Source organism: Choloepus didactylus, chromosome 5, assembly GCF_015220235.1.
Source record: "Choloepus didactylus isolate mChoDid1 chromosome 5, mChoDid1.pri, whole genome shotgun sequence".
Taxonomy (NCBI): domain Eukaryota; kingdom Metazoa; phylum Chordata; class Mammalia; order Pilosa; family Megalonychidae; genus Choloepus; species Choloepus didactylus.
This window is the reverse complement of record NC_051311.1, coordinates 110,379,916-110,402,260: the sequence shown is the minus strand read 5'-3', so window position 1 is coordinate 110,402,260 and position 22,345 is coordinate 110,379,916. Positions and strand designations below refer to the sequence as shown.

General features: G+C 32.6%; 1 protein-coding gene across 3 annotated transcripts in view; it reads right to left on the bottom strand.

Annotated features, from left to right (window-relative positions):
• The window catches only part of VPS50 (VPS50 subunit of EARP/GARPII complex), a 203,689-nt gene that overhangs the window by 164,744 nt on the left and 16,600 nt on the right, over nt 1-22,345 (bottom strand). For all 3 annotated transcript variants that reach the window (XM_037836677.1, XM_037836679.1, XM_037836678.1), the window contains exons 3-9: nt 13,814-13,936; nt 12,699-12,770; nt 10,349-10,402; nt 9,452-9,522; nt 8,673-8,790; nt 8,545-8,580; nt 7,361-7,443 (exon numbers count right to left, since the gene is read on the bottom strand). In XM_037836677.1, coding sequence (XP_037692605.1) covers nt 7,361-7,443; nt 8,545-8,580; nt 8,673-8,790; nt 9,452-9,522; nt 10,349-10,402; nt 12,699-12,770; nt 13,814-13,936 — 557 coding nt within the window. The remainder of the gene's footprint in view (nt 1-7,360; nt 7,444-8,544; nt 8,581-8,672; nt 8,791-9,451; nt 9,523-10,348; nt 10,403-12,698; nt 12,771-13,813; nt 13,937-22,345) is intronic.

The following is a 22,345-nucleotide window of genomic DNA, read 5'->3' as shown; positions in this document are numbered from 1 at the left end:
CTGGGTGGGATTCCAGGAGCTTCAATCTACTCACAGGTAACAGAGAATTTATCAATAGACTTCAGGAAAAATCTCCAACACTTTGATGCTAAGCCAACAAACTGGATTTACCCTGAAATGCCCACATGATTCTTCAAACCAGGTATCACCCGACTGCAACGGAACTCCTATAACCATTTTAGATTTGGATTTGCCCAGATTTCAGTCCTCACTCTGCTAATCCAGAACCCAAACACTACAGGGAAAGTTTATGAAGGATAATAAATGCTCAAAATATCCCCAAACCTTGGTGGATACCTGAAACTATCAAACTACAACCCAGAACCCATGAATCTCAAAGACAGTTGTATAATAATGTAGCTTATGAGGGGTGACAATGGGATTGGGAAAGCCATAAGGACCACACTCCACTTTGTCTAGTTTATGGATGGATGAGTAGAAAAATAGGGGAAGGAAACAAACAGACAAAGGTACCCAGTGTTCTTTTTTACTTCAATTGCTCTTTTTCACTCTAATTATTATTCTTGTTATTTTTGTGTGTGTGCTAATGAAGGTGTCAGGGATTGATTTAGGTGATGAATGTACAACTATGTAATGGTACTGTAAACAACCGAAAGTACGATTTGTTTTGTATGACTGCGTGGTATGTGAATATATCTCAATAAAATGATGATTAAAAAAAAAAATCCCCAAACCTGATGAATTCTGATTCTAAAGCAGGGATCAGGGAACACAGGCCAAATCTGGCCAACCAACTATTTCTCTAAATAAAGTTTTCTTGAAACAGAGCCATACCCATTTGTTTACATAATATCTGTTTATGGCTGCTTTCATGCTACAAGGGCAGTGTTGAATAACTGCCATAGATACCATATGGATTACAAAACCTAAAATATTTAATATCTGGACCCTTAAAGACAAACTTTGCTGACCTCTTTCTAGAATACTAGAAGAAGACTTTTAGTTGATCAAAATACTTATATATGTATATCATGTATTTATCAAATATTTTAACTAAAACTGTATAAATGTATTTCATTCACCCATTATTTGATTTAGAGTCAACATCTCTTCTTTGCACTTAATGGTTGTTTTAACTCCTTAGTCTCATATGAACCAAACACAAACAATTTATCTGCAATCTCAAGTTTCAGTTTCTCTACAGTGAAAGATAAACTTAAAGACAAATGTGAAGCAATCTGAATGCCAAATCACATTTAATTACCTTATTCCCCCCAATTTGTATGAGATGTCTCATCTATAACAAAGTCAAAAGGAAATTTATTTTTAAATACTTGTTTTTGTCTTTCTTACGAATTCAAGCTACTTTCAAAACCCTGTTTCATTTCATTAGATTATTTACTTAAATTGCACAAATATAGTAACAAACCCAACTGACAAAAAATGGTTTAGGAAAAATGCATTTAAATCTAGTAAGCATACAGCTCAACTATTAGGGCAGAAAAATAAAAACTACAAGCCATGAGCTTCTAGTGATAGAGTAGTGGTCACATAAACAGAGAGTGCAGTGTAGTTGTGGTTAAGAGGACAAGCTCTGTAATACAACACACCTACATTTAAATCCTTAACTTTAAAAAGCACAAATTTCCTCATTGATAAAACGGAGAAAATAACAACATCTCAGAGGATTAGTTCATGAATACCAAATAAAACAATGCAAGGTAAATGATTAGATGTGGAATATAGTAAAGGTCAAAAAAATACAAATATTTTAATATCATACTCATCACCATCATCATGAGTCAATTTTTAAAAGCGAAAAAATACAGCTTTACTGAAAAAATGTTATTAAAATCTGATTTAGAATTATTGTATGGTCAGCGCTGCCTTAGCTAACAGTGCCTAGCAGTTACTCCCACTCCAATAAATGTCAACATTTCCCACTCCAGCAGGGGTGTAAGAGGTGAGCCATTCACAACACGATGATCTTTTGGATGAGTATTCTGTGCTCTTTACTGGCATATTATCCCACAGGCCCCGTATTAACTGATTCTGATGAGAAACTCCTAGAAAACAAATTTCAGTTGCTCTTGATATAATAAATTACATAGTTATCTCATGCAAACAAGCATTAAACAAATAATACTTCATTCTTCACCCATCAACTGGAGAAAAGAATTTGACATAATGACTTTTTCAGATGAGTGGTGAAATTTTAGAACACCAACGAAAAAGAGAAAATCCTAAAAGCTTTTGGAGAAAAGAATGACAACATTAATAATGGAATGAGAATGAGAATAGCATCTGAGTTCTGCCCTACAATACAGGATGCTAGATGACAACAGAGCAATGCCTTCCATTTTTCTAAGAGAAAATAATTTTTCTTTTGATCATGTGTATGGAGTAAATTAACATGATTTTAAACTCTCAAAGTTTAACTTCCATACATTCCACATTAAAAAAAAATTCTCAAGAGGTAACTGTAACAAACAAAACAAAACAAACGAGTAAGCAAAATCAAGTACTATACAAGAAATGATAGCAGCTGAGCAGGACCTAAAAAAGGTGGAAAAGGTTCAACAGAAATTAAAAAACACCAACAGACCTTGATATTTGAGGCATTTCATTTTGAAACAAAGAATTACTCTTCCTTTTTCTAAGTCCAATCACTCTACTTAGTTCTCAGATAATAACAGTAATAACAGTTTTGTAATCACAATAAGGTAAATGAGATTTCTATTAGGTTAATTTTTTTAGAAGTAAACTATTGACAAAAGCACAGAAAACTCAATTATAGTTGCAAAACAGTATAAATGTTATAAACGTAACCAAGTAAAAGGGTTACTAACAAAACTTGGAAAGTGGAGGAGGGAAAAGAAGTAAAAGGAAGTATAACAAATTCTTATCTTTTATTGATATTTTATTACAGGGAGTAAACAGACCATGAGTCAGTAGAAAAGTGTCTACAGTGATAAGTCTGGAAAAAGATATAACAGTCTAGTATTTTAAATTATAATGAGATCTACTAGGAAAAAATTAACAGCTGTAAAAAATAGTTTAGGGGGTGGGAAAGGAAATGATGAGTGGTACAGAGGAAAAACCTTTACCTTCTGTTTAAAATCCTTTTGTTCAAATATTATGTTTTTTGTCATGTGCAGATATTACTTTAAATTATTTTAAAATGCCACAGGAGTAGGGGGCAGCAGAGGGAAACAAGAAAGAATAAAAGATAAGAGGTGCAGATGGTGTCAGAGTGGTATGATATCAAAAACTTGGCCAGGCAGTAGAAGGATGAAGGACTCAGGATAAAGGCACTGGTCCTAGCTAATAAGCCTGGTACTCAGGAGAAATGACGCTCAATGCTCAACCCCTACTCAAGGCAGAGTTCCTGGTGTTCACCTTGCCTGAGCCCAGAGAAAGAGAAACCAGGCACATCTTGCTAGAAAGGAATTAAGGGAAAGAGGGGACAAGTAGCTCCTAGTACTGCTGTATTTGTACATAAAAGCTGCACTCATTAATCCCTGACTTAAACCTACAATTTTCATTAAAATATAAAGCTCATACTGCGACCAAGGATGATGGCAAAAGGGCATTATTGGGACATATGAAAACACAGGAATACAGACTGTAAACTTTATATAAACGTCAAATTTCTTGAACTTGATAACTGCACTTAAGGTAGATACATAAGTGAATATGCTTGCTCTTAGAAAATGTTTATGAAAGTATTAAATGTTCAAGGAGCATGATGTATACAACCTCTACTCAAGTGTCCAGAAAATAGACTGACAGACAGACAGATAGATGGATAGACAGATGGCTTGATGAGATTGATGGATGAATAGATAAAATGATAGAGCAAACGTGGCAAAATTTTAAAATTGATGGATCTAGGTATCTGAGGTGATAGGAGTATGTTGAAGTTTTCTATATGGGGTTTGTATTATTTTTGTAACTGTCTTGTAAGTTTGAAAGTACTTGAAAATAAAAATTTTAAATTAAAAAAATAATGAAGCAGTTTTGACTTTTAAAAATAACTTTTCTCAAAACTAATATAGATAAATTTAAATAGAAAAAAAAAGCTTCATTCACAGATACACATTAAGATAAACACGCTCTGATTCTTATTCCCAGTAAACCCCAACTACACAACTTTGTCCATCAATTCAAGAAATGTTAAATAATGTAAAAAAGTTCCCTGTCCATTATAAAAGTGAACAAACAAAATGCTCCCTATTGGTTATAAAAAGTGAAACACAGCACATCTTAGTTAGATATATGATACTGAAGGGGCACCAGATTTTTTTCCATTTTTCAACTAACTGGGTACGCACCATGATATTACTTGGCACTTCATATATTAAACTACATGGTCATATAATCTGAGACTTTTCAGGATACAATCAGTGGCCTTTTATGCAGAAGTCAGTGTGTCAATTCTGTTTTTTCTGCTTCCAGAATCATAAGACTTAGCCTTCAGTTGTTCCATATAATCTATTTCAAGTACCTCTCTTAAGACCACAGGGTCTCTGCTCTCTATGAAAATAATCTTGTTTCCAATAAAGGAGTGATATGACTTAGAAAGAAAAGACAAACACAAGATCCATCAAGGGAAGATTAAGAGGTGGATGAACAGGTACATTGTGCATATGAACATTCCCATAGTATACAAAAATTTTACCAGAACCCAGAAACAGCTCTGAATCAGAGTCTTCCTTCATCATAAAAGCCTAAACCTCCCTAAGCTACTGCTCTCAAAGGACATTTCTAAGGAAAATATATTTCATGATTCCCCACTTGTTGACAAGAATGAAAATGAATTTAAATGTTAAGAAAAATGAGAGAATTTAAATTCAGTTGGAAATTAATTATTATTCCTATGATTACCAGAGTGTCAAGTGATTTTTTACTCTGATTCACTCAGGTCCAAGCAAAGATTAAATCTTGCCTTTCGATAAATTCCACAACTCCAGTTCAATTAAGTGAATTTTTAAAAGTGTTGATGAATCCTGGCTGAACAGGCCCAGCTAGAGAACTCAAGAACAGGTATAGTATTGTAAAACTAGAGGAAAAAAGAACAACAGAAAGAAAAATGCATAGAATAAAACAAGGTGCATCCAATGAATAAAGACAAAAAAAAAAAAAAAAAAATAGGAGGTTAGAATAAAATTTCTTTCAAAATATCCCACATATCAACTAATTGTTCTAGTTTCCCAGCTGCTAAAACAAATACCATGCAATGGATTGGCTTAACAGGAATTTACTGGCTCACTGTTGCAGAGGCTAGAAGGTTTGCTCCCTCCAGGGTCTGTATCTCAGCAATCTTTGGGGTTCCTTGGCTTTTCCATGTCATTACAATGCACATGGCAGCATCTTCTTTCTTTTCCACGTTCCACTGACTTTCAGCTTTTGGCTGTACCCTGCTGTTTCTCTCCATGGCCTTCTCTAAGGCCACAATAACAGGATTAAGACCCATCCTCATTCAATTTGGGCACACTTTAACTAAAAATAACCTCGCCAAAAGGTCCTATTTACAATGGGTTCACACCTACAGGAAGGGATTAGGATTAAGAACGTGTTTTTCTGAGGTACATAATTCAATCCTTAAAAATCCACACTCCGGACTCCAAATGCATTCATTCCATTACAGCATCCCAAAAGCCTTAAGTCATTTCAAGTAGCAATGCAAAGTACAAAGTTCCATCAAAATCAATTATGGGTATGGTCCGTCCAGGGGCAATATTCCCCTGTCTGATGGACACATGAAACCTAGAAAACAAGTTTTCTGCTTCCAAAATACAATAGTGGTACAGATACAGAATAAACATTGCCATTACAGAAGGAGAGACTGGAAGGAAAACAGAAGTCACAAGTCCCAAACAAGTCCAAAATCCAGAAAGGCAAACTCCATTAGATTTTACGGTCTGAGAGTCCTCTATGGATTGATGGTTTATCCCCTGGGCCTGATGGAACAGCAGCCCCACCCCTTCCAGGGATAATATTGATTACCATGAGTATTGTTCACCATTTTACTGACAACCCTGTAACTAAGGACTTAGTAAATATAGAACTGCCTGAACTTTTTCAACCAGCCCTAAATGAGTTGCTACCATTATACATTTATCACCACAAAATTAAATAAGTGGGTGCTACATGTTTTTCCAGGACCCAGAGACTTTATTAGAAATTTCCAAATATATTCAACATACTAGAGCTAAATTTCTATTCACTCAATCTAAAAAATGTAAATGACATTATCAAGTTTTTAATAGTCAGTGTATTAATCTCCCCAATTATGGACAAAACCAAAATATTTCTGATATCTATGTATTTCCTAAAAGGAAAAAAAAAAAAAAAAAAAAAAGTATGCTACCACAATCTGTATGGTTCTAAAAGAAAAGCATAATCTAAACATTTAAATACCTTCTCTGGGGGGAAATCATCTAGCCCTTTGCCCTCTACTCAACAGACACATAAGATATGAAAATATATTAAAAGAAAAAAATTTAATTCTAGCTTATATTAGTGTTTTGCTGTACCACAGTCTTTTTATTTTTCAGGTACTATCAATCAACATCAACATTAGTGAGTCCATGCTCACTGCCAGAATTTCCATACAGGAGAGTCTAAAGGGCTGCATTCTGCAATAGGTATGGGCTTTAATTTGAAACTGGGTTTGCATGGCAAGAACACTATCTTATTTACATTGTATGCTTATTTGTGATGGCTTTAGAATAATAATGGTGACTGTAACCAGGATTAAGGGTACTGTCACCAATAATGCAAACCCTTCATTTTAAGCAAATCAAAAGTATAAAATAAAGTTAGAATAGCAAAGGATGCAGCAGCCAATTTTACATTGTACATACGATAAATAACTAAACAAAATATGTAATCCATTAAGTACATAATCATGTAAATGCTACAAATAGGATTATTATACAAACTGAAACCATGCTTAAATTTTGCAGAAGAATTCTTTTCAGGATGATCCAAATGCTGAACCATCTGGATCTTAAAAAGAAGCTGCAATAACTCTCTTAATATTTACATGAAGTTGGACAAAGTTAAGGAAGAAGAATTCCCAAAAGATGCAATGGAATGGTGAACAGATGAATTTATTTTTCTCTACCTCTCTAGAAATCTATCAGAGTGGAAAGGATATGGAAAAAAAAGTGATTCGATGAGGTGACAAGAAGGGGCAGGAATAAAAAGTATCTGATCTTTCAAATTTTAAGAACTATTATCATTTTATTGCATTGTCCATTTATGAGTAAGAATGCCAAGCCAGAACCCAGAATTTCATATTAACTTTCAATGTTTATTAACATTGATTGTTATACAACTCTTACATAAAAAACTGAAAATAGTCAGCTTTGAAAACTTTATATTACCTTACCTTATACAACTGTAATGCTTAAAAGTGCTGGCAGCTTTCTGACATTCCAGGCATAACTGAATAGCTCCTGGATAGTCTTCCTCCTAAATAACAACAGAAGTCAACAGGTGGAAACATTTTTTCTTGAAACCTCTAAACAAAATAAATCTCTGTTCATTCTTTATTCAAAAGCTATGGAATCATTTTTTTAAATTCCTCTTAAATAAAGATTACAATACCAATGATAGAAAAATACTAGAATATAAACAGACAACTAGCTCAAGCCTAAAATACATGTATAGAAAGGTTTTTTAAAGACTTTGTTGCCTCAAATACACAGTAACAGCTACCCTGAGACCACGACTTGTAGCATAAAGCCTATATAGAGTTAAAAGCTGCCTTATATAAAATCTTCCACAACAGTGTGCATTCTACATGTATTCAACAGTTCTAACACCAACAAATCAGTAAATATTTGTGAATAAATAAATTTGGAAAGAAGTAAAATATTCATTAATAGCTTCTAAATATTTTTATCACCTAAACAGTAACTTAATGCCAGGTGAATTTTCATATGGATTTCTCATATCCTAGTTCAGTAAATAACTGAAATCAAAAGTAATACACTGATTATACAGAAAGCCTAGAAAAACTTCCTTCATTTCATATCTAAATTCAACAAATGTCATTCAAACCCCTGGGGATGCTGAGATGATGACAAAGTGCCTGCCTCAAGGACCTCAGATATTATGGGGAATCACACATATTATAATATGCCTTGGAAAACATTTTAACAGGCATAGAGAATGTTAAGAAAGCATCAAAAAGAAAACAGATAGCTCACTCAGAAAACCTGTTAATATATGAGATACTAAACATAACTAAAACATGACATATTCCTTAATTCACTATTACATGTTAGATGAAAAGATAATTTTATTGCTATTTGAATGCAATACAATCAAAAGCTATGATTTTAACATGCCAACACTGCTACAGAGTAAACTTTTCCTCTAATAAATTTGTCTTCCTAATGAAGCATGTCACTAAAAAATGCTTTAGAGCAAGTACCTCTTTACATGTCTAAAAATGCTCTTTATATCATAGACCAATTTGAAAAAAATGTACATCTGAATTTTGCCCAATATTATTTTTATATAAAATACTATCAGGATCGACCCAGTTTCCAAGCCTTGTTAACTTACCTCCAGCATTTCACTTAAGCGCACATCTGTTCTTTGCTGAAAAAACAAGAATTAAAGGTAAAATCTGTTTCAACCACAAAATTAAGTTTTAATAAGCATAATAAGTTAAATTAGTAACCTGTATATACCAAGGTTTTTATAGTTCTCAGAGATTTCAGAAGTCCAATCAACAATTGGCGTTTCCTTTGATTTGCAAGAAGGCCCAAACTAGCTTGAGTAAAACCTTCTTTTGCAATATTCAGGTGTCTGCAAAAATGAGCAATAAATAGTTAAAATTTTATAGTATAATAAGGATACTATTCACACAGAAAAATTAGACAACTAATAAGATAGTAGCCAGGATTACTATCAAAATCAAAGATTGTAACTATTATTGGACAAATTTACCCAATGGATCAATCTAAACCACCACTACTCAAAGCATGGTGGGTAGACTGGTTCCAATCCACGAACACGTCCATGACAAGAAAAGTACAGAAACTGGGAGAAAGCAATTAAAAACAGAGCAAAATTTGACAGAATATGATGAATGTAATAATAAACTGGGATGTATTATGTATGTCTCTGATTGTTTAATTTCATTTTATTAGTAATATGCTTTCATTACATTTTCCAAAAATTATCAATCTATGACAGATTGGAAATTTTTTGTTAAAATGGCCTTTTAAAACAGGCAGCTTGAGAAGCACTAATTTAAATAATACAAAAATAATTACATTTTTAACCCATAATTATATTCATAGACATTCCCCACATACACTCTTACTGTAGTTTTTAGATCATAATACATGTTTACTTAATGAATGGGCATCCTAGAAACCATAGTCATGGTAAAAAATCAACTATCCATGATAGATTCCACAGTTATTTTTAAAATATTTTCTAGCTTAAAAAAAAAGTGCAATACCTCCTCCCATTTGTGCAAATAACAGCAGCTAACTGAAGACCTGTCTGTAATGAGGTAACTCTTTCAAGTTCCTACGGAAAGATTAAGTATAGATTATTGTTTGAAATATTTTTATTTTTCTTTCTTATTTATATGGTACTCTAACAAAAACTCTAGTGGGTTTAAAAGAAAAGATTTCTTGGAAAACAAAATAAAAACAAAAATATCTGAACATAAAAATTGTTTAATTTTCACAAAATTATCTTAAATAACTACTTTCAATTGATTTTCACAATGACATGTAATAAAATATTTAGTCGAAATTGCTCAGAAAGAAACCTAGACCTAGCCTGTTTAGGGGGGAATAAACAAATATAACAATATACCTATTTCCATGTTTCTACCCAATAGAACTTCACAAGGTCATTAAGGGTATGACAAATACAATCACTGTTTGCTCAGATGCTTTGACAATTAATGTCTTCATTTAAATACTGGTAGATATTTCAGTGGAATTTGTCTCCAATTTTCTAATGAAAAGATTCAGCAAGACAACTTCAATTTTATCATATTTTAAAGCCAGACTATTACATTGCCATTGAGTGGTCAGTAATGCTGATCTAGGTGTTATAAAGTACGTAGAAGCAATTTTCACTGACCTCTAAGGTTTGAAGATCCAAAGACATTACTTAATAATCACACATAAAAACTCCTTGACTACTTTGGTTTGGTAATTTTTCCAAATGAAAGAGAAAAACATATACATACCACAAATACATATAAATATACCAAAAGAACAAATATGTTGCTATATAGAACTATAGACAAAAGAATAATCACAGTATCTCAACAGTTCCAAATAAAGTCACTCAAACATGTTTAAAATTTTGCTATGAAAAACAACAAATATTATCCTACCTTTACATAAGCAGGCTGTTTTTCAAGGATTAGATCTGCTACTTTTTTAGAGACCTATAAAAACATCAATAAAACAAAGGGAGTAAAAGTAAAAGCTTCATGCTTACTATTACATTTTACATCTTAAAATTTTGAAGAATATTCCATGGGTCTTCCCAATAATTTATACAGCAGATATTGGCACTCTATAGCCACATGTATTTCCCTGGGCTATGAAATTTAATAAAGCACTAATACAGTACCTGGTCATAATACAAATTCAATAAATAATCATTCTTACTGTTAATGAGTATCATTATCTGATTTAACTAACATGTACCAAGTATAACCAATCTTTACAGGTAAGATTTGTTCTAAAAAATGAATTTGTTAAGCCAAATAAATTTCAAATCAACTGAATTTCTGGAGACAATTTCTGAGAAACAGAGAAATTTCTTATACCCTTTATAGCCTTTCTACCATATAAGAGGATGCACCAGTCCTTTGGCCCTCAGTTTCTGAAAAGTTGAAAGCACATGTGTTTGGAAAGCTATGAAGATGTCTAAGGTTCTATTGGGTAATTCCATAAATACTGTTACTATACACAGGTTAGAATTATAATGATTTTGAACATGAACATCTTATTTCCAGCCCTGCCAAACTGTCCTGTGGAGGTACCAAGCCTAGCATGAAGCATGGTACACAGAAGCTATTAAGTGGATATTTCCTCAAGAAACACAGTTGGCTCCCCTCCTCCAGGCAAACTGAAAACAAACATTACAGATACACTGAAATATTATATTAATCCTTTCTTTCATATTACCTTAATCGGCTTTGAACAACTTTGAAATCATGTGAATTAATTTCTAGATAGACTCATTATCATTTACTAGAAAGAGAGATTCCATTAAGGCTAAGTAAATCAAACTTTAAATAGTTCACAGACTGCAATGAATGAAGAAATGTCAACATGAGTCCTAAATATCATTTTAAGAACTCCAAAGTTTCCACAGGAATGTCTAGGAAGAGCTTAAGATACTACCAACCTCTTATTTTAAAAAGCAAAACAGGAGCCAAAAGAAAGAAAGTGAAATCTTTCGATATATTTTGATGTATGAATTTGTATAGATGTGTACAGACAGAAACCCAACTAATTTTAATCAACCGAGTTTTTTTTTTAATAGACTACGTAGTTATTGTTAGTCTGCACTGTGCCAGGCACTGTATTAAGTGCTTTTCCTACATTATCTCAATTAGTACTTAAGACAATCCATTGAGGTGAGTAACATTTCTCCTCATTTTCCAAATGAGCAATCTTAACGGGAAGGAACTCACCCACAGTCTCACAATTAGCTAGACTGAATTCAAATCCAGATTTATCAAATTCCAAAGGTTACTATGTTATATGGCCCTTGTGATGGGGCTTATTCCCAAAAGTTTACCACATAAAGTACAAAGAGCCAAGACAAATATATTTAAAGATACTGGAGCCAAGAGAAGTCAAAAGATGCTATTACCTCTGCAATCTAATCTTTCAAGGCACAACAGATTTTTATCACACAATACGCTAGTGCTCAAGTTCCCTCCCCTGCCTAAACCTTTCCTACACTACCAATGTTACCTCTCGGGAGACCCCATTATCCACCGAGGCCACTGGGTATAATATAAAAGAAAAGAAAAGTACATCTTCCTTTATTCATCAGATATATTATTTTTAAATTTTCATAAATCAAAATCATATCTTAAATTCAAATAGATTTATTAATATTGCTCCTTCCATTTAAAAAGAATTAACAAAACAACATGACACCATTAATTAATCTTCTACAGTAAAATCTGGCTTTCACACATACAGTTCTGTCAAAATGAGGAAAATGTAGAATCACAGAATTTTACAGCATTACAGAAAATGTAGGCCTAACCCATCATTTTACAGAAAAAAGAAAGGTGAAATGACTTACCCAATATCACACAATTAATAATGACTACAATTCAGATATCCTGACTCTTAACCCAATATTGTCTTTGGACCTATTTCAGCTAGAAGTGGAGACCTTTAATCTGAGATAAGATTACTCCATCACAAAATTATAGGTGGGGAAGCAGTACATGCCTGACAACAAGCCTAAAAGTACTAATCTGAAAATCAGTTCAATGTTCTTTATTCACCTTTAGGATTCCAGAGAAAGAACTCCAAGTTCTAGAAGCAATTCTATCAGAGTAATGAGGGAAACTGACTGAGTCAAAGTCATTTTAAAGAACAGGAGTTGTTTATGTTTATATATAAGTTAAAACTATAAAATCTTCAAACAATATATCTGTTATGTTTCATTTACAGTTCTGTCAGAAAGAAATGTGTTTTGTTACTTACTGCAGCTTGCTGTTGTTTCAATTTGTCTCTGTACTCCTCTAATTCTTGCAAATTGAGCACAGGAGGAAGCTTCTACAGAAAAAAAAAAAATCCACAAATGAAGAGCAAAAAATAAATAGTTTTATCAGGTATCATCTACCTGGACCCATCTGACTTATGAACAAAACACTGTCATATTCTATTCCCTTCCAATCTTTCTGCCTTACCAACCTCCCCCACTACACCCCCAACACAAAAGCTTACAGGTCTTTATTACACAACCCTCTAGTGATAAGTTCCATCCCTCTCTGAGTCTTGCGTCTTCCTCCACTGCTGCTGTCCCCATCCCAGGGAAACTCCAGTACCATGGGGACTCCTGACACTGCTTCTATGACCTGTGACAGGAGAATGTGAAAGAAGTCTCTAAGCCTAAACCCCCACACCACCAGCCAACAGTTCTACAACAGAACATAAAATACATTTCCCCACAGTAAGGTTATGAATGATACCTACGTACCACATGTGATAGTGACAGTTGTTGGAACTACACTCTGGATTATATTAGCTTTCAAGGCTAATAGGGTATGAAGATGCATATTGTATAAATGGGAAAGTGGACTCAAGGTCTCAGTCAAGTGACTGATGAAACTGTGGAATGAGTGGGGGTCTAAAGGTTTTGTCTAAAACTGAATTTTACTATTCTGACTTTAAGTTCCTATAAATTTTAAATGCCAGTGCTATAAACATTATGGCATAAGAGTTTTTATCATGACTAAACAATTATGTAAATAGACATTCGTGATTAAAAGTCTCAGAACTTTTTTAAACATATTCAGCAAATATAAAATAAGAGAGAAGCAGCATACAAACATTGGATGCTAACAGTTGAAAATTAAAAGTATGGAAACATTTTTCTAACCAAAATTCTACAGTTGTACTTAATTTTACATTTTTAAAAATAATTTTGTCTTTAAACAATGCTGACAGTTCATTTAATCACAATATGGTAATCAGAGACAAGTTTCTGGTAACAAAAAAATAAATGCCCCTAAAAAAGCATTCAAATCTCACCCAGAAAATTCAATCACTGAACAAAACAGGCTTCAGATATATTTTAATGAGAATTTTATTTTTACCTCTAGCTCATATTTAACAATATCAAATGAGTCCATAGAAAAATATACTTGTTCAATACTATTAATTAGTTCTTGTTCAGCTTGAGGGTCACTTGGCTGTTCTCGAAGTTCCCTGAATTCCTCCTTTAAAAGAAAAAAAAAGAAGAAGGCATGATTATAGTACTTGTAGCTGTTAGAATTCCATTTGCATGAAAATAAATGATCATCTGTCTTAACAATTACATATCTCCTGTGAACAATTCTGACAGAGGAAAGAAACTGATGATAAAGAAAGCAGAAAAGTTCATGGAAACTTAGGAAATAGCTAAATACTAAAAGCTACTCATCTACTGGAGAAAAAAATAGGCATTTCAGAGATTTACATTTTATTCTCAATTCCTTGTATGACAAGGAGGTTGAGAGGGTAAACTAAAAAAAAATAAAATAAAATAATTAAAAAAAACAGAAAGTGACTACCTAATACCAATCATACATATATACTATATAAATACACATTTTCATCATTCAATAATACTCTCAAATCTGTCTTACCACAGATGACAAGTGGACACCTCAGCGAGCTCTGGGTCACAATCAGCATTAGAACCCTGAGCAGCAAGAACAAGACATCCTACCTTCTGGTGAACATCTAGGTGCTCAGCTAAGAAACACTGACTCCAGAACATGTTCACAAGTTTAACTCCGTACTTCTATGAAGCTTTATTCAAGGTGTACTGATGTCACGGTTATTTATCTGATTTGAACCTAAAGCTCTGTATTTGACAAAACACTTTATTTCTAAGGGTATAGAACGGGGCTTCGTAGATTTATACAACTAAAATGAACTTGAGAGATGGATCCCTACCCCTTATGAGAGTGTCCTTTTCATATGCAATTTTACTACATAAATGGATAAACCTTGAGTTAACTGGAAAATTTCAGTAATTCAGGTACCTACTTCCCTGCCACACAAGTTATTCAAGACTCTTATAACATATAACCAATTAGCCTTTGTTTTTTATTCAAATTAACCTCAAATACATGTAAGTACTCAAAAAGAAAAGAAAAACTTCTTAGTATTTAAGAATAATTTTACAGTTATTAAAATAATACCTAAAAAATCATTAATGAATCATCACTAAATACAAAAAAAATTATATGATCAATTAAAGGATATTATTTTCCAAGTGCAGATATTCTACATCACTTGATTGCAGCGTATGTTTTTCATTTATAAAAAGAACTTAGCCTGGATATCTTTTAGAGCTCAACTTAACTTTAAAATATGTAGGATTATTAACTATAAAATTATCCCCTACTAGCGGATTTGAGCTAAAAGAAAGTAATAGAAATAAAAAATAAAAAAAGAAAGTAATAGAAAATAAATTTGAAATTCAAGAGAATAGTTAAGGGCTTAAATATAAAATTCCAATAACTTTTAAAAAGGCAAAGCCACAAAAAATCAAAACTGGCATGATCAAAACTACATGGAAACATTTTTGTACCCAAATAAAAAAACTCATAAAACACATGAATAAAAAAGCCCAAAGATCTGTCCATTACCAATTCAGAATACAATGAGATACTATGACTACATTAAGAAATCCGGCACCTTAACAGTGGGTTATGCCTCCCTGTATTATCTAGAGCACACGAATTCCTGCAGCACCTTGGACAGCAGCACTGAGGCACAAACTTGGGTTAACCCCACACACTGGTGGAAGGGCTCGCAACTAGCCTATTCAAAGGAAACCTCCCAGAGGCTAAAAGGGCATTTAAAATGACAGTGCAACACAAAATGAGAAAGGAGATGAGAAACTATTTGCAATCTCCCTCCCTAAAAGCCCACAGATATTTAAAATGCCAGCTTCAAAATGCTGTAAACTTAGGAAGGGAATATGTCCCAAATTTAGAGAGAATATGGCACCGTTACCTCCCTAGAAGTTTCCTAGCACCACTGGCAAATAAATGCAGCTGATAATGTCCAAAAAAAAAAAAAAAAAAAAAAAACCCTGAAGATTACAAAAATTGCTAAGATTGAAACACATCAAGTCTGGAACGAAGCCAAAAATCCAGACAGCAGTAAGTGAGCACTGTTTTTGTTAAATAACAGCCAAAGGATACAGCACTATGCTGAAGTTCTCCACATACTACCTAATTGATCTGAAGGTAAAAACATTTTGGTTCTAGTCGAAACTCTGCTACTCTCCATGGTCAACTTGGTCTCTTTGTGCTTAGCTTTCTTCACCTGTAAAGGAAGTAACTATTACACACAGGGGCACACACACTCTCAAAATGACAGTGAAACAAATATTCATAAGAATGCCAAAAGGAAAACATGATTTCATTTACAAATATCTCATATGTGACGAATCTGTAAAAAAAAAAAAAAAATGCCATTCCTTCCCCAGAGAACTAAGCAATTATATCAAGAGGGCAGGCAGACCCACATAATTTCAAAGAAGTGACATCTAACACTCCATACTCTAAATGTAAAAACTGGACTAAAGAGAGGGATAAAACCTTTAGAAAGGCAAGAAAAGGTAAATAGCACACAAAGTGGAATTCAAATAAATTCAAAACAAATACCCAAATAGAATTCTATTCTTATAAAATATTCTCTCCTTTTAGACAAATTGGAGATTCCTATGTGAAAATATGCATCTTAACTCATTCAGACAAAATCCATTCTGAATAGAATCCAGATAACTGTGTTCCTTCTCATCCTACTGCACTTCAGTCTGTAAAACTTTGCTTCTACTAATCATTCTCTAAATGTTTCATCATTGTTACTGCTGCCTTCTCAACTAGATTACATACTTCTCCCCATAATTATTCCTCCTTACTCCCCATAATTATGCTCTGCACTGCCAAAGCACATGGCAAATATTAATTTATTGAAATGAAAATTAATTTACACCATCAACTGTATAAGAAAAGGAATATAAGAGCAATAAGAAAAAAAAAAGCAATACGAAAAGAAAAGACAGCGTGTTTGTTTTAATAATAAAAATTTTCCACAAACTCTTAATAAAAGGCTCCTTTCTTCCAGAAATAACAGTAAATTTGCCATTACAAAAGTTGATTTAAGATTAGAGATAAACAAAATATATAATTATTCATTTAAAACCAATGTGGCAATACGATCGATAAATACAGACAAAATTTCACATAAACAAAATGAACAAAACACTACCGACAAAAAAACTTTAAGGGCAAATTCAGAGAGAAAGAATATCAAATGAAACTCCTTATACCATACCAAAACATGAGATTTAAGAAAGAAAGTTATAATAGTATTAGATTTTTAAACTAAGTTTGGGGGTTATAGATTACTATTTTTATTTTCAAAAATAAAACAAAAAAAGATTTGATTTTCATAATTTTTTTAAATTGTGGACCTCATCAGTGTCAACAACTAAATCTCAAAGGTGATACAACTGTACCTAAAATAAAGGAAAGGGACATCATCACTACCCCAGAGTTAAAGCTGAAGAAAAAACACAATTAATGAATTTAATTGCAAAAGGGAAAAAAAAACAAAGCACAAAAGGCAAAAATGAACAAATCAAATCTCTCTCCCATATAGTAAGAAATAACCTGCTTACTTTCAAAGCTCTACTTTCTCACCTTTCCCTAAATCAACATATTTCAATTTAACAATGCTTTTAATACCCAATATGTGAAACTGTCCCATACTAGGTGATACAGGAACAAAGATGAGTCAAATAGAGCCCTCCTCTTAAATAGCTGCTCAAGTAACAAGACGGGTCAGATGAATAAGTAAACAATGACAAGGCAAAGCAGAACAACAAGGGAAGTATAAAGAAAATGAAAGGCATCCAAGAATGGTGAGATCACATCTAATGGAAAAGGTGGAATTTGGAGAACATGAGAATAAGTAGAATTTCAATTTTGAAAAATTGGGCAAGTAGGGCTACAAATGCAAAGCAAAACATGAGCAAAAACAGTACAGTGGGAAAGCATATGACAGGTTCAAGCTAGAGAGGGTGGTTCCCAGCAGGGTAGAAAAACATCAGGGGGGAGAGTCTGCACTTACACCAGGAGGCAATAAAATACAGCAATTCAGATATATTTTTATACATTAGAGCTGTGTTTTTCCTTTACTGAAAATAGTTCCTTAACACGTATCACTGTGCCATATCTCATATCAAAAAGTAAGCAAAAATATTCAATATTTTAACATAATAAACCAAGCAGGATTATTTTAAGAAAGTGGTAGACAATAAAAAAAGTTATTTAATATTTTAAAGGCTGTTTCTTCCAACAGTCACAATATACTGTAAGGCTGCTTATAATAATACCTAACCTATTTTTCTATTTTGATCTCATCTCTGAGTTAAAGCTATGTGAGCATAGACATAAAATGCACATCATAAATGTAACATTTAAAAAATGAAGAAAAATAATCATAATAGAAATTTAAGTCATCCTCTTTGATTTTTAGTGGAGCCACACTTTTGCTATCAAAATAAAAACAAAAGGTTTTATGAGACTGGGAATTCAAGTCTATAAAAACAATCTGAACCCTCAAGTATAAGGTGTTAAAACATTGTCAGTATGGTTTCTAAGGAACAAGGCTATAACTTTACAAAGCATTTTCCCACTTACGAGTTTATCTCTCAAGGAAACATATTCAAGTTTAAGCAGAGAAAAAAGAGACTACAAATTTTACATTTAATCACTACTTTCAAATTATCTTAAATGCCACACTAATTAAAAATGCCAGGCCAAGTTTAGGACTTTCAAATCTATCCACCTTTATTAATATGGAAAGTTAATTATGAAGTCTAGCACTTCTTACCATTCTTCAACTCAACATTCTCTTTAATTTTGAAATGTAAGTTAACCTAATTTTTAAACCCACAGGACACCTTAGAAGAAACTCACAATCTTAAGTAGTAGGTTTTTACTCAAACAAAAAGATGAGTACCAAATCTTCGTTTCACAGGTCAAGTTTCAAAATGCCTCAGAAAATTTATAGTAGAATTAACAATGGAATTCAAATCAACTCCTATTTCTGTACTTAACTAATAACCTGGATGACAGAAAACACTGTGTTTGGGACAAGGGGAGGTGGGAGAAAGGGAAGAAATTTTGCTCTTGTAAAGCATGAATTCAGGTTTGCTAGACAAATCTTATCGAAAGTTTCTGCTTTGCTGTTTGAATTTCATCAGTCAATATAAAAAAGCTATTCTGTTATAATAATTCTAAAGATGGAAATCAAAGTCTTAGTAGTTTCCTTTACATTAAAGCTCCAAATGAAAACCAAAAAAAAAAAAAAAAGTTTCACCACCAAAATCTAAAAGGAAGAACAAAAACATGAAGTTTTCAATATTCGGTCAGTTTTATAAAAGTCATAAATCACTGAGCAGAAATAGGTTTAGTTTGTTTCCAAACTAAGTAAGATTCAAAACCTATTTCAAGACAACAGCTAACCTAAAACCATACATACACCACATAAGTTTTAATGAATTGCCGGATGTCTGATTACATGGGGAAATGGCACATTTTCTTAAAATCCCACTAGAAAAACAATAATAATCCATCAAAGACAGCTGGTTCATCAGTTTGTGTGTTTGTGTGTATACATGTGTTTTAAACAAAACAGCTTTTAAATCCTACACTTTTTCTTCAAGCTTTCAGTGCCATCTAGTGGAATATTGGTGAGGTCACAATTTGAAAGGCAGTTCCAGTAAAATGATTTATAGATAGATTTTAGAAGACTGTTAATGTCATTATTGTAACCCAGCTTTACAACATACGTTAGTGACAAAAATCATGTATTCTAATCACTTTCTGCACAACAACAGTATTCCAAACATGCACATATTTTTAAAGAAAGAGATCATGAATAAAAACGGATTTTATATTTTATTCACAGGAATTCATTGAGTTATTAACATGCACTAAAATTACAAAATTAAGACACAGAACTTTCATATTTGATACCCTGTGAAATATTTTTATTTCTCATATTCAATAAAGTTACATTTTAACAACTATTTTTCTAAATTTATTTCTATGAACAGATAAACCATAACTTAAAACAAAAAGCTATGTAAAATATTTCTCAATTTTAGTGAAAACATTATGCTGTTAGCCACATGCCTGACCACTCAGAGGTTAATGCTGGTGAAAAGACATATCACAAGTTGGGATATACAGAGAAAAATCAGATACTCTCCCTAAAGGGAGGAATACTATCTATCCTAAGAGAAAACATAACAACACTATATTACATTCAATTCTAGTACCTAAGCTAAAAAACCTCAGTCTTTCTTAAAAATTCAATAAAATCCTCAGTGTTATATTCTGCTTTTAAAATCTCTCTCCAACTTACCTGTCTTCAGTTCCTAACTCTCATGTTCTGCTCTTAATACAGCATCTTTGTTAGACTTTCCACCCAACAGTCCACCTTGTGCACTAGTTATACTTCTAAAACAAAATCATCACCCATTCTAGAAGACTCAGCAGTCATTTCTACCTACTTCTAATCCTCTAGGCAGACTGATTCATTTCCCTGGCTGTTATACCACTATCCTACCTTATGTACATACCTTAGTATAGATTTCTATTGTACTTATACGATTCAGCAATTATTATTTATTTTTGCTTGTCTCCCTCACTTAAGAGCTCCAAAGAGGCAGTAACAGAATCATAGGCCTCTTTGGATCTTCAATACTTAGTAACTGCCTGGCTCAATAAATGTTTGCCAAATGAGCTGCATAAATGATCCTTTATGATTTATACTTCCAAGCATCTGAAGCCACAAGAAGCAAAATTTCATTAATCGTTAAAAAGAATATAGCTAAATAAACATTGTTAGCCATGAACACCTAAGAAAAAACCTACATGATTTTATAGGTTAGTACCACCTGCAGAAGATGACTATCCTGAATGATAAATTATCTTAAATGGAAAGTTTTTATCACAATCACTGATGCTAAAAGTCTCATGGTTATAAATCTCAATACTATTCCTGTCTAATGCAGATACCAATAGACTCATCTTCTAAAAATTGCACAGTACATTTTTTGAATACATATGTCCTATCATTTCTATCCTATAAATAAAAGAAAATTTAAAATATTGGAGCTCAAATGGCTCTGAAGGAACACCGAATCCAGTTTCTTTCCACAGATGAGGAAGCAGGCACAAAAGCAATTAAAATGACTTTAATTGCTTTAATGAGCTGAATGTTTAAGTCAATAGTTGAACCTATTTGTCTTCACTCTTTTCCAATACCCTCTGCACACATGTTGCTGAAGCTCTGGAGTTAGTGTGTGGTTTTAGGATTCTTTCTATGGACTCTTAAAATGCCAAGTCAAATCCATTTATCTTGTTTCACAGAAGCATTTTAAACTATAGAAAATACTCTCCCCAGAAAGTAGGCAGGTACTCAATAAAATACTGGTGGAACAAATGAAGTATAAAAATAAAAATAACTTCTTATATTTAGACAAATATGTTCTTAGTTTTTGACTGCATAATTTCTTTTGTCCCCTCACTCTGTATTTTTCTTTCATGAAAAAAGCAAAAGACATAGCTAAACCAGTCATGTAATAGTACATGTAGATGAGTCCTATTTATATTTATGAGTTAGTTAAATCAAGGTTTTTTAAAAAAGTAATCTTCAAAGAAAAACATTATCAGGAGGCAGTATTTCAGTAAAAATTCTTAAAAATATATAGTGTTTGTACTCTTTTTAAGGTGCATAAAATAAAATTATGGAAGCACTGGGGAAAGTGTTTAAAATCTGGATGTAGCTTTATAAGGGTCTAAATATTTTATTTTTTAATCAGGTTTCAACAAATACTCTCAAACACAGTCCTACTAAGTTCTATAATGGCCATGTTTATTATTGTTATAGTGATTTTTTGATTATATTGATTTTGATTATTATTCAGCATAATAAATCTTGGTCTTAATTCTTCATAATTCTTGTAGCCAATTAAATTAATTGAAAAACCATCACTTAAATAAAAAAGTATAAACTTCTTTAAGTGGATAACAATTGTAATCAGTAAATACTATCTAGATTAATTTCTTACATCCTCACCTTTTCAAGAGAATCCTATTAATCTGAAATATTACAGAATCTATATCCCAGGAATGGAATTTTCTAACACTTCATTCTCCTTCTTTTCCACAAAAATTGTTGACAAACTTCCAAAAATATTTTTCTAGAATAGTTCATATATTTCTCCTTTCTCCATTCTTGTGATCATGTCCTCAACCTTGGCCACTGGTCCCCAAACATGGCTGCACAATGAAATCCCCTGGGAATCTTTTTAAAATATTCATGCCTGGCTCTACCTCAAACACTGTAATTTCATTGGAATGGGGTACAATCTGGGCATAAGTGATTCTAATATGTAGCAAAGTTTGGGTACTACAGACCTTGGCTCTGAACTATATAAGCTAACATTATTGAAATCTGTTTCAAAATTTCCTTTCCTCCAGCAAGTAATGGAGAGAATTCTATTTTTTTCTACTTTTCTATACAATTTTCTCCACAAAAAAATCCAA